The 12,361-nt window shown below is 63.4% G+C and overlaps 1 protein-coding gene across 1 annotated transcript; it reads right to left on the reverse strand.

Annotated features, from left to right (window-relative positions):
* Window positions 1-259: 259 nt before the first annotated feature.
* On the reverse strand, window positions 260-9,167 carry CYGB (cytoglobin). The gene is made up of 4 exons (XM_004454458.4): window positions 8,888-9,167; window positions 4,186-4,417; window positions 3,701-3,864; window positions 260-1,516 (listed from the first exon to the last, which is right to left on the reverse strand). The coding sequence occupies exons 1-4, from the start codon at window positions 9,028-9,030 to the stop codon at window positions 1,483-1,485; spliced, it is 573 nt and encodes a 190-aa protein (XP_004454515.1). The 5' UTR covers window positions 9,031-9,167; the 3' UTR covers window positions 260-1,482.
* Window positions 9,168-12,361: the final 3,194 nt, after the last annotated feature.

Below are 12,361 nucleotides of genomic sequence, written 5' to 3' on the forward strand. Positions count from 1 at the left end.
CCTCTCCTGGGTGGGGCAGAGATTTTCAGAACTAAAGATTTGTTTTAAAAGCCCCTTGACTTTTTAACAAACACAACCCACCCCTCACCCCATCCCTGGTTCCCCCACACCCCCAAAACCAGCTTCTAGTCTCTGGGACTGGGTTTCTGCGACACAGGCGAGGGGGTGCCCTGGGTGGAGATGTATCCAAAAAAAGAGGAGGGGCGGCGGGCGAGGGGCAGGGGGCAGGAACGGCCTCCCGATGTGCACCGATACAGGATCCAGGAAGAGCAGGTCTGTTTAATGGCAGCCGGGTCTGGTTACAGAAACTACAAAAGGAGGACAGGCAGTTACACAGATGGCAGCGTGGGGGGGGGGGGACACAAGCACAGTAGCCACAGCAGCAACACACCCTTGGGGACGATGCACGTGTTCAAGGGGCACCCGGAGGCCCAGCTGGGCTGACCCAGGTGGGTGGATGAGACGGACCACCAGCCGGGAGAGAGTGGAGGGTAGGCCCCCAGCCCCCTGAGCCCCAGGGGCAGATGGAAGCTTCTGGTCCCCCAGGCCCGCGGCTGGGCAGGCCAGACCCCGCCCCCCACCCGGCTTTGTGGCGCCGGCAGGTGGCACTGGCATTTGAGGCTTCTTTCCCATAGCCCCTGCCCCCCGCTCAGTCATCCTGCCCAGCACCCGCCATCCGTCCTTGCCCATCCTGGGGCTTCTGAGCCACGAGAAGCAGAACTGTGGCCCCAAATTCGGTGAGCCGAGTCCCCTGTGCCTGAAAGTGGACAGCAGGAACGTGGGGATTCGGGGTCAGAGAGACTAGGCCGGGCTTTGCCAGCAAGTTGGGATACCCCAAACCTGCCCATCCAAGTGTGGATCCCCTCTGCGCTGACGTGGAGCCCCCACCTCTGCCGGGACCCTCTGTCCTCTGCCCAGAAGCATGAGCGGGTCCCTCCCTGCCCCTCACACAGACGGGCCGAACCGAAGCGCCACACATGCCTCTGGGCCCCGCAGACGAACGTGACAGAGGTGTCCGTGTGTGTGTATATATATATATATTTAATATAGGCTGTATATAGAATATATCTGTATATACGGTAGATGTGTGTGCATGATACTCTAGTAGGTGACGCTGAGACCTGCATGCTGGTCGGGCAGGTAGAAACGGGGCTGCTTTATTCCCGGAGTGACTCAGAGACCCGCCCTGCTTCCCGCTTGGTCTCCCTCGCCAGTGAGTAGAAAAGCTAAGAAGAGCCGGGCGGCTCTGCACGGCGGAGGGCCCGCCCCGGGCGCCCGCCAGCCGGGGTCAGCCCCCAGGCAGCCCGCCACCTCCCGGCAGCTCCGGGGGACCGTGGCCTCCGCGGAGCCTCCTTCCTGGAAGACGGGCCAGGGATTCCTCCCGCGGGCGTGGCACCCACAAATGGAAGGTCGAGGAGGGTCCTCAGAGCTCGGCCTTCTGCTCGAGGTGCCGCCAGGGAGGGGGAGCGGAGGGGGGGCGTCCTACGGCCCCGAAGAGGGCAGTGTGGCCGGTGGGCTGTGGGCGAGAAGGAGACGGAGGGAGCGGGTTACAAGGGAATGAGACCGGGGGTTCCTGGGGAGCAGGGCAGAGGGGTCGGGGCGGCAAGGCGGGGTCTCCCCCCCCAGGACCCAGCTCGGTGCAGAGGAACGCACACTTCCCCCCTAGTCCCAAGTTCTAGTCCCCCATCTGCTGTGAACCTGCTGTGTGACCTCAGGCAAGTCAGTTGGCCCAGCTGAACCCAATTTTTTTTCCTAAACCAGGGCTGTCTGCCTTGCCGACACCCAGGAGATTCCAGCGACATCAACTCTCCAGGCTTTCAAAACTTGCAAAGCACCATGCTGACGCCATCTTCTCTACTGATTCTGGAATGTGGCGTGCGCTGCTCAGGCCACCCATCTGCACGCATCATCCTGTCCCTCCCTGCCTTCCCCCCGACTCCCCACCCCTCCACCCACACAGACGTATACACACCCTTAAGTAAAGTTCACCAGCAATGGCACCTGGCCCACCACGGCTCCCACCCTGATAAGAGAAGCTGGACAGGGACTGCTCGAACCCTGTTCTTTAACTCAGTCCCACACCCAGAGCCCACTGGGACCCTGGCCTTAGGCTGGGCCTGGGCCCCAGGGAGACAAGCCTTTCTTAGGGGGCCCCACCAGTGCCCTCAGGACACCAGAAGGAGGAGCAGAGCTGTGAGGGGATGAGGGGGTACCCCGTGACCATGGGGCGGGAGGGGGTAACCCAAGCCTGGGTGCAGCTCTGGGAGCCCCCGCCAAGCCTCATCCTCGGCCCTTCTTCCATCCGGAAGAAGCAGAAACAAGATTTCGGCGGTTTCCTGATGTTTGGGGTTTGGCCAGATCTAAGTCCCTGGGGTCCAGCTGAGGCAAGGAGGGGGAGGGGACGAGGTGTCGAGGCAGGAAACATCGTCCATGTGTTTCTGATTCACTGGGGCTCGCGCCTGGCCAGCTCTTTCTGTGGTGTCCAAACTATCTCCCTAGGCCGCCGTAAAAAAAAGCCTTTTTCTCTGGAAGCAGGAAGTCTTGTCTCCTGGCTGTAAACAGACTTGTCTCTGGTGGCCGAGCACTCCTCCGGGAGGCAGAGGGAGGGCAAGCCCCCTCCCCTCCGGCGGCCCCTCCTTGGGCCGGCTGGCTGATTCCTTCAGCGGCCAGGGCCCTCCCGGGGCAGGTAGGACCCGCCTGCTTCCTGTCCCCACTGGGGCTGGGGCGGGCCCAGCTGTGCACATCTGGAGGAGAGGTCTGGCTCGCCCCCACGGCCAGCGGCAGGAAGGCCGAGGGAGTCTGGCCGCCCAAGGCCGCCCTCGGGGACTTCCTCGGCGGAGAGGGCCGGGAGGTCCCGCAGGCTCTGTGGGCCCGCGCGCAGCCCGGGGAGGAGGCGCTGCCTCTTCCATGGGAAACTGCTGGGAATGTTTCTCCACCACGCGTGTCCCGAGCCGCTGGCTGACCCCTGGTTCCCATTCCCGCCTCCGCGCCTCTCGGCCTCCCGACTCGGGCCCCGCCTTCGGCTCCCAGAACCAGCCACCCCTCGGGGCCCGGGGAGGCTAAGTGTTCCCAGCCGCCACCACGGGGCCAGCCCTCCCCTGGCGCCCCGCGTCAGCTGCAGCCCCCGAGGCCACCCGCCTCGATCCCGGCTCCTGTGTCCTCCCGGGGCCCAGAACCGCTGGCACGGCCTCGGGGCCAGCCCCGCAGGCCACACACCCTCGCCTGCGTGCGTGCCAGCCTGCGACACCCCACGTGGGCGGGGGCCTGCGCACGAACGTGTGCGGCTCCAGGGCCCTCGTGACTTTCCGGGCCCGGGCCTCGGTGTACGCTGGAGGCTCTGGGGCGCACTGGTCAGCATCGGGGGGCAGACATGGCCCCGTGTGAGCGGCACCAGGGGAGGAAGTGGCCGGAGCTCAGCAGTCGTTGGCACCTTGGCTGGGGGCGGGCAGCAGCGGTCTGGGGGTGCTGCGGGGGCAGGGGGACACCCCAAGGAGGGTGCTCGGGGCTCCGCGCAGCTGGGGGGCGGCCTGGGTCTGAGCTCCGAGGGAAGCTCCGGCAGGCCCTCTCCTCTCTCGCCCGGGCTTCCATGCAGGGACCCCAGACCTCCCTCCCCGAAGTGTCCCTGGCCCAGCCCAGGGGCGAGATGGGAGCCCCAGGGGGCAGGAGAGGACGCGGCGACGCCCCCCACCAGCCTGCTCACATGACGGCGGTGGGAACCTGCTGCACCCAGCCCACTTCCTTGTAGGCAGCGGTCACGTGGCTGTAGAGGAGGCTGCGCAGCTTGGACCAGGCTCTCTGCGTCTCCGGCGGGAAGTCATTGGCAAATTCCTCGGCCACCACCTCCAGAATGACCCCAGTGAGGATCTGGGGGGCAGAAGGAGGAAGGTGGAGTAAACGCCTGGGTGCCCCACCTGGGTGCCCTGCAGACCCCAGGGCCCCCGGCACCCCTCCCAGCCTGCAACTGGCCCAGGGGCCGGTTTTCGGGAACCGGCTGGTGGCTTCAGCAACCTGACACCCTTGAGACCAGGGCTGCTGGGGCCCCAGCCCCCACCTGCTGTGCCGGGGATGCCGCTCCACGGGAAGAGCCTGGGTGGCCCGAGGTCCCCTCTGCTGCCGGGGAGCCCTCCCAGAGCCTGCAGGCTGCTGTACCGCCCCCACCCCCGCAGCCGCCGCCCAGGGGCGCACCTTGAAGTACACCGGCTCCACCTCGTGCTTGAGGGCGTGGGCTCTGCCCACGAGGGCAAGCACAGAGGACACCTTGTCGGGGTCGTGCAGGTTCTCCACGACAGTGTTGAGGGCGCCCATGACGCGGCAGGCGTGCTTCCGCAGCTGCGGGCTCCGCTCCATTTCCAGGGGCTCCTCCATGTGCTTGAACTGGCTGAAGTACTGCTTGGCGGACGGGAAGTTCACAAAGAACCTGGCCAGAGGGGGAGGGGCGTGCGCTGGAGCAGGGGCTGCCTTGGGCCCCACCCTCAGAGGCCCCGAAGTGGCCGGGGCGTCGGTAGGGGGGGACAGGGGCTAGAGGGGCAGGAGCCAGCCCCACCCCAATAATTGCCTTCACCACCATATGGCCAGAGCTTGGGGTCTGCAATCACCGGCTGGGGTGTCCTGGGCAAGTTAACCTTCCAGGGCCTCAGTTTCTTCATCCATAAAATGGGCGTCGTTGCTCCTGTCTCCGGGCTTTCGCGAGGATTAAATGAGAACCCTGTGCAAAGTCCACAGGCTCCAGTCTGGGAGGGGGGGCCTTATTATGATAAAGTCAGAGCCCTCTCTATGAGCAAAGGAAGGCCCAGGTAACTCGGGGAAGGACACTCAGCCAGTGAGGGCGAGAGATGCGCTCTTCATTCTACCACCCCGCTTCCCTCCTCAGCCTGCACCACTGATGTTAACCTGCCTCGCCCGGTTCTCTGATTACTCCTTTCCTTGAGTTCCTATCTCTCCAACAAGATTGTGAACTTCTTGGAGCAGATACCAGGTCTCCCTAGCTCTAGCCTCTCCCATTTCCAGTTTATCTCCAATCATCTGTTTCCCTAAAACACCATTTTCAAGATCGGGTCAGTCTCATGCTCAAAAACATTCGATGGCTCCCCAGTGTCAAGCAGACACAGTTGAGTCTCCTTAACCTGAAATTCCAGGCTTCTTACAAACTGTCCCACTCCCACGTCTCCAACAGGTGCCACGCTCCCTTCATTTACTGTTTAGTAAAATGTGCCTCGCGCTGCCAGCCTGCCTTTCCAAACTGTGGAATGCCGCCAGACTCCCCTCCCCCAGAGGGCCCGGGCCGGCCTAAGCCTGCTGCTGTCCTGTCCCCTCAAGCCCCCCGGTTTCACTCAGGAGCCCTCCCTCCCACCTTTGACAGCTGTTTCTCTGCTGGTCTGGTGCCCACGCCCCGCTCTGACCCTCCGCCTGGCCCAGGGCCCTACAGACCGCGGGATGACGTGGATGACATTTGCACTCTTCTCCCAGCTGGGGCTGGGCATCCTGGGAAGCACACGTGGGGACTTGATGGGAACTTACATAACTTCATTGAATCCTCAGAAAATACACGGAGTGTCCCAGACCCATGGGGTTTTTTCGCAGGTGGTTTTACCCCTTTGGAGTGAGCAGAGGGAGTCGATAATTTACCAAAGCAGCTCTTGGTCTAGGGGCCGACTCACAGGCCTGAGAGCAGAACCGATGCACAGAGAGCCCTGGCCCAAGCCACCCTGTCAGGACACAAAGCCACTACTGGCAGTGGAGGTCTGACAGGGACCAGGGCACAGTCCACGCAGGGACCTGGGAGGGTCGCTTTTGGAGACCAAGTGTGACCTTGGGCAAACCACCTCACAGCCTCCCCATCTGCAAAAGACAGAGAGGAGTCCCGCCCGCTTGCTACTTCACAGATACACCAGTGGGGACAAATGAGGCAATGAGTCTGAAAATACACTGCATTTTTCTGGAGAAGCATTGCAATGAGCGACAAATGTGAAAACCCGACCTGCTCTTAAACGAGGACTTCAGACTTTGGGAGTTTTGCAATTGCTATAAAAACAATGGTGCGTTAACATTTGTAAAGCATCTCCACGTGTTATTTCATTAAGTTGCCACACTTAAGCAGGTATTACTCCCTTATACTGGTGAGGAAATAATAGGGAACCTTTATTGCACACTTATTATTTGATCTCATTATTCCCATTACTCCTTGTAATACACTTCTGAGGCTGGCACTGTTTTTATGCCCACTTTATGGATTAAGAAATTGAAGGTCAAGGTTGGCCAATGAGGTAGATGGCAGGAAGGAGCCCAGCAGCCCCTGCTCTGACAGCTTCCCCATACTGCCATGGGACACTGCTGCACCAGGTTCGTGGCCCAGGACCCAGGCAAGTCTCCTGCCCACATACCCAGAGCGGGTACCTGGCCTCCACGAATGACAGTCCCGGGCCAGGGCTCCTCCTCTGGGCCAGGGGTCTGAGGGGCTGTGTGCTCTGCTCTCCTTCACCTTGGCTTCTCTCTCCAGCCCCTCCGTGTTTATCCCTGACCCGCCCCTGCCAGTCTAGGCTGTGCCACATGCGTAGGGGAGAAGCCTCAGCAGCCAGCCTTGGGGGTTTCTCAGCACCCAGCGGCATCTGGGCTCCCCAGAGAGTCTGAAATCGGCTTGTCTGAGTGTGAGGGGGTAGGTGCCAGCATTATAGCCGGGAGGGGAGCATCTTTGTAAAGCATGGGTGTCCCCTCATGTTCTCCCTGCAGAGTGGAGATGCGGGGTCTGGCTTGGACCAGAGGCAACTCCTGCACTGCCCCCATCAGAGCTGCTCACCCCTGCAGGGTGGGCCCTGGAGCGGCCTTGGCTTCCCATTTGCCCTGCAGGCTGCTAAGGGGTGAGGGCAAAGGAGGAGGAGAGAGGGATGGCCAGAGGCTCGTGGCTCAGGCTGTGGATTCGTGTGTTGTGTGGCAAGACTGGCGGCAAAGGATCTGCACAGGGGCCTTTGGGAGACCCCCTAACGCCCCCTGGGCCCAAGAGCCTGGACAGATCCAGGAGGGAGCAGAAGGAGAGGAGAGCTGGCCAGGCCTGGGACTGGCGGGAGGGGCAGCGACAGCATGGGACCAAGTTCTCCAATTAAGAGAGGTGGGGCCCCATGAGGCAGGTGGGGTGGGGGTTCCCCAGCGTGTAATAACTTAAGATCCCCCAGCCAGCTCAGGCCTTCTCTGATGAACAGGGCCTCTGTCTGAGCGCACTAGCAAACAGCACCCCAGCCCGGGCCCAGCCCCCTCTCTAAGTCAGGAACGGGGAACTAGAAGGTGGGGTTGAGAGAAAGACAACCTTGCCAAGCGCGCCAGCTCTCCAGAAAAAGCCCTGCCCTGGGGGTGGAAGTGCCTTCCTCCGCTCCCCTCGTGCCACCCGCGCCCCATCCCGGGCAGGTTCCGTGGAGCCCCCGAGAGATGGGTCCTGGACACGCTGCAACGCCGGCAAGTGGCAGGGGTGGGGAGAGACGCTCTCCGAGGTTCCTCTGGCCTGCTGGTCCCGTGGACCCTGCCTCATTTCCTCCCCGCTGCCGGGGGGCAGCCCTGGGGCACGCAGTCTGGCGCATCTGCGGCGCCGCTACCCGCTGCGTGCTGTGTGGGTGCTGGCACGCGCGGCACTGCCTCTCTGAGTTTCGGGATCCGAATCCCCCTCCTCTCCTCCCCCAGCCCCCGGCTGCGTTTCTGGGAGTAAAGGGTGAGCTGCTGGATAGCTGCCCCTCCTCTAACTCCTCGCAAAGTGCTTCTGGTTCCTTTTCCTCTAAAATCGGCTTCTAAGTTGGAATCAGGGCATGGCAGCCTGGAGCTGGTAAGTCCCAGGCTTGGGGGAGACAGGAGGGAGAGGGGGTGGGGGAGGGGACAAAGAGGAGCCATGGACTGGCCAGGACCAGGAAACAGGCGTGCATAGGAACTGTCCTTCCTTTCTTCGAATAATTAGACTACCCTGCTCTGTCCTGGACAGCTTCCCCCTGCCGAGGGCAGGGGCTCGAGGGCAGGCTAGGGTCGGGCCTCTCTGCCTGTACTCCCGGGACCAGCCCATGCGGGAACGGGACGTGGATGTGGCACTACAGCCAGTTACTCGCGGTGGGGCCTGGTGATGCTAACTCTAGGAAGGTGTGCGCACCAGTGTGAAAGTGTGTCGGTGCCACTCTGCGTGTGGGTCCCTCGGGGGAGTGACCCCCAAGCCCGAGACACAGCTTTCCCCACCTAGGTGGGGCGTTTCTGGGTGGGGCCCTGTCTCCCCAAGAAGCTTCTCCCTTGCGCTCCAGCAAACTCAGCAGGCGCAGGCCCAGGGGGCTTCTCGGCGCCCGGGGCCGGCCCTGGCAGCTCCTGCAGGCCCACTCCCCTCGGGCAGGAAGCGGACAGCCAGGAAAGCTGGCCCTCATCCGTCTCCTCCTGCTGACCTCTATTTCCTGGGTCTCTGTGGGCCCTGAGGCTTTGGAGAGGGCAAGGGGCTGAGCTAGAGAGAGGGGCTGCCCCTCTCTGTGCCCCTTCCTTGGCTGAGCCTCAGTTTTCCCATCTCTAGAATGGACAAGATGGTCAAATGTGTGTCCCTATCAGCTTGGCCGGGCACAGGCTGAGTGTCCGGGGGAGAGGGGGCTGCGGACCTGGACCTGGACCCCAGCGGCCGGCTGAGTTCTGAGGCCGGGGGAAGGAAGGGGTCCGGGGTGCCCGCCCTTGGCGGCCGGCCCCGGTTCCCCCGACTGGGAAGGTCCCAGCCAGGGCTTCGCGGCCCCCCGCCTACCCCGGCCCCCCGGCGCCCCTCGCCGCCCGCACCCGGCCCCAATCGGAGGTGGAGAGGTGGCACCGGAGCTCGGACCCGGGCCGAGCCCGCCCCTGCCAGGAGCCGCGGGGCCCTCCCTCCGCGGGGCCCGGCCGGGGCGACACCTACCTCACCAGGATGGCCACCCCCACGTCCTCGCAGTTGGCATAGAGCCGGGCCCACGTCGCCTGCACCGCCTTCCTCTCCGCCTCGGACAGCTCCTCGCTGCGCTCCCGGCGCTCGATCTCCATCTCGCCCGGCACTTTCTCCATGAGCAGCTCGCGGCGCGGCCCGGCTCGGCTCGGCGGCGGCGGGCGCGGGGCGCGGGGAGCCGGGGCCGGCTGCGTGCGCGGCGGGCGGGCGGGCGAGGGGCAGAGCGCGCCGGAGGGAGAGAGCGTGTGTCTGTGCGCGCCGGGCGTGTGTGTGTGTGTGTGTGTGTGTGTGTGTGTGTGTGTGTTTGCAGGGTATATGTGCGGGGGGCGGGGGACCGCAAGCGGGGGGCGGGGATGTGGTCTGCTGGAAAAATGTTTTTAAAAAAACAAATACGCCCCAAACCCCAGCCCCGCGTCGGTGAGCCAATGCCCCCAAGGTGAAGGCGGGGTGGGGGGTGGGGGCGCCCGCTGCCAGGCCGCCGAGGGGCACCGCGGGGCGGGGCCAGGGGGTAGGTGTGGTCGGTCGGCTGGGGGGTCTCGGCGAGGAGGGGGCGGTCACGCGGCGCGGGGTGGCGCCGACCGCGCAGGAGCGCGTCGCGGCGGGGTGCGGGTCTGGGGGCGCTGGGACCGGCGCTCGCGCGGCGGGCGGCCCGGGGCGTGTGTGCGCCCTGCCCACCGCGGGGAACCGACTCCGAGTCAACGGCTCCCCGGCGGCGGCGGCGGGGCCGCCCGAGGGCGCGAACGCGAGCCCCTCCGGCGGCCGCCGGGGTCCCAGCTGGGCTCCCGAGCCAGCCGCTGGGGCCCGCGGCCCCCTCGCCCAGCTCCGGACCCCCGGCTGTGCGGGCTGGAGAACTCGGGTCTCCTCGCTGCGCGCCCCCCCGCTGCGGGGCGGGGTCGTCGGTCCGCGCTCTGCCCTCGTCCCGCCTCGGGCGCCCGGGCCTGCGGCCCCTTCCTTCCGGGCCCCTCGCCCGCGCCTTCCGAGCCCAAGAGGCGGAAAGAAGTTCCTGGATGCCTTGGGAACGACGGGGCAGGCCGGCCCTGGGGGGCAGAGTCGGAGAGGCAGCCAGTGGGGTACAGAGGAGGGGCTGCCACAGAGGCCCATCAGGGAGGGATGGGGGGCCCAAGCTCTGCTTCTGGTGGGCCTGTCCGGGGAGCAGGACAGAGCGAGTGTGGGGGAGCCCCAGCAGCGCGGAGCAGGGGACCTCTGAGGGCCACTGGACCCCCGCTCAGGCCTGAGGCCGGGGTGCCACAGCGCTTTTGGGGTCTGTCCAGTTCTGCTCTCCTTAAGGCTCTCTGGTGACCTTTGTCCTCAAGACTGTGCTCCTTGCCCAGCAGTGGCAAAGGGCTGGCTGTCCTCTTCAGCTTGGTCCCCGTGAACTTGTTTTTAAAATCCTGTTTCAAGGCAGAGATCCGACAGCAGCGGCGAGAAGCTGCCTCCGCCAGCCCCAGCTCAGGCCCTCCCTGGAGCCCGGGGATGAGGCAGCTCAGCGAGGGTCCCTGCAGGCCCGCTGCCCTCCCGCCCCTGCTCCCCACATGCCTCCTGAGGAGTCTGGAGGTCTGGGGGGAGCGGCGGCTCAGTGGCTTCCGTCACCCACCATCACCCACCGCTGGCCGACCGGGCGCCAGCCCCACAGCCCCACCGCCCTCTGCCCCTCCGAGGCCCCTGCACCGCGCGCCGCCCTCACCAAGCGCCTCCCAGGGCTGGTGCTGTGGTTTCCACACTGGCTACCTAAGAGGGTCCACACGGATGTGGAAAGAAAGTAGGAGAAATCTTATGTCCCTTTATTTTCATCTCATCCTTTCCAAAGCTGACATGTTTTAAGATGTAATGATGTCTTTGTAGAGTAGTATAGTATATAGTTTAAAATTTTTACAATTGTGGTCTGACATGTCTAATTTTAACCACTTTCAAGCATACAATTCGGTGGTGTTAATTAAATTCACAATGTTGTGCCGCCATCACATCTCATCACACCAAAACTTTTTCCCCACCACAAATACCCATTAAGCAATTACTTACCCTGTCCCTCCTCTCGGTAACCTCTAATCTACTCTCTGAATCTATGAATTTGCTTATTCTAGACATTTCATATAAATGAAATCATGGCAAAATCTGTCCTTTCAGGTATGGCTTATTTCACTCCACGTGACTATTTCAAGGTTCATCCATGTTGTGGCAAGGCTTAGAACTTCAGGACCGTGTAAAACTTGTAAGTGGATGTGCACAGTCATTTGATGTGTGCACACCGCTTTCGGTCTTTGAATGAAAAGAGCGATCAGAAAAGTTGGGAAAGGACTGGCCCGAGGCGTGCTCCCCACCAGGCAGACGGGGCCTTCGCTCTCTGGTCTCTCCTGTCTTTCAACCCCAGCTTCTCATACTTTCCTCCTGATGCCTCTCCTGCAACATCACTGTCCTTCCCTGCCACCCCACTTGCAGCTGCCGGGACATGGCCATTTCTTGCACATTTCTAGCCCTTGTAGATTTTTGGGTCTCAGGACCATCCTTCTTTGATCACCTGCAAATTCAGATGCCTCCAGCTCTTCTTCAAAGCTTTCCCTGATGCTCACGACTCCCCGTGTGCTGCGTAGGGATTTTTCCTGGCAGCCAGGTCACTCTATCGCAGGCATTCTGAACTTGTCTAGACTATAAGCCCCCGGAGGGCAAGGCCCAGGCCTTGGTGTTTACATTGGGAATCACAGCATCGGCTGCAGCTGATTTCCCCTGCCGCTGCCGGAGCAGCCTGGGCCCGGGGAGGTTAATCAGTCTTCACAAGGTCGGGTCTGCTGACCCCACTAATCAGCTTGAGCCTCCTAATCCATCACCAGCAGGAACCGCGGGACAGAGAGCTGGTGGGAGCTGGTGGGGGCCATTGCAGCCCCTGGCCGGCGCCTTCTTCTGCAGACTCTGGGCAGGGGATGGGGCACCAGGGCGATGTGTGCCACCCTCTTCCTGCTCAGCACCTTGGCCATGCTCTGGCGTCGCTGGTTCGCCCACCGGGTCCAACCGTGAGAACCTGGCGGGGGGGCTCTGGGCTGGGGCAGGGGGAGGAACTCCCGGGCAGGCTAAAGCCGAGCTGAAGGTGGGCAGGAGTGGCCTGCACCTCCAGGGAGCTTGGGGTGTGTGTGGGGGTGTAGGCGTGGGCATTTGCACGGGGTCCCAGAGCGAGCCTCTGGGAGCAGGGGAACTTGGGGCTCTTCCGGGGCGGGAGGCCGTGGCCTCTGCAGCCTCCACGCCCACCGCCCCATGTGGCCAGGCCCTAAGGAGCAGTAGGAGGGTCTGGGCGCTGCCCACAGCCCTTCCTGCCTGTTCCTCCCTCCCACAGGGAGCCCAGCGGAGTGGACGGGGCGGCTGGGGGCAGCGGCTTGGCAACAGACCTGCGGTCCTCAGACAGGTAAGGCGGAGGGCAGTCGGGTGGGGGAGGGAGGCTCGGCCAAGAGAGCTGTCGCTGCC

Source organism: Dasypus novemcinctus, chromosome 21 (genome assembly GCF_030445035.2).
Source record: "Dasypus novemcinctus isolate mDasNov1 chromosome 21, mDasNov1.1.hap2, whole genome shotgun sequence".
Lineage (NCBI taxonomy): Eukaryota > Metazoa > Chordata > Mammalia > Cingulata > Dasypodidae > Dasypus > Dasypus novemcinctus.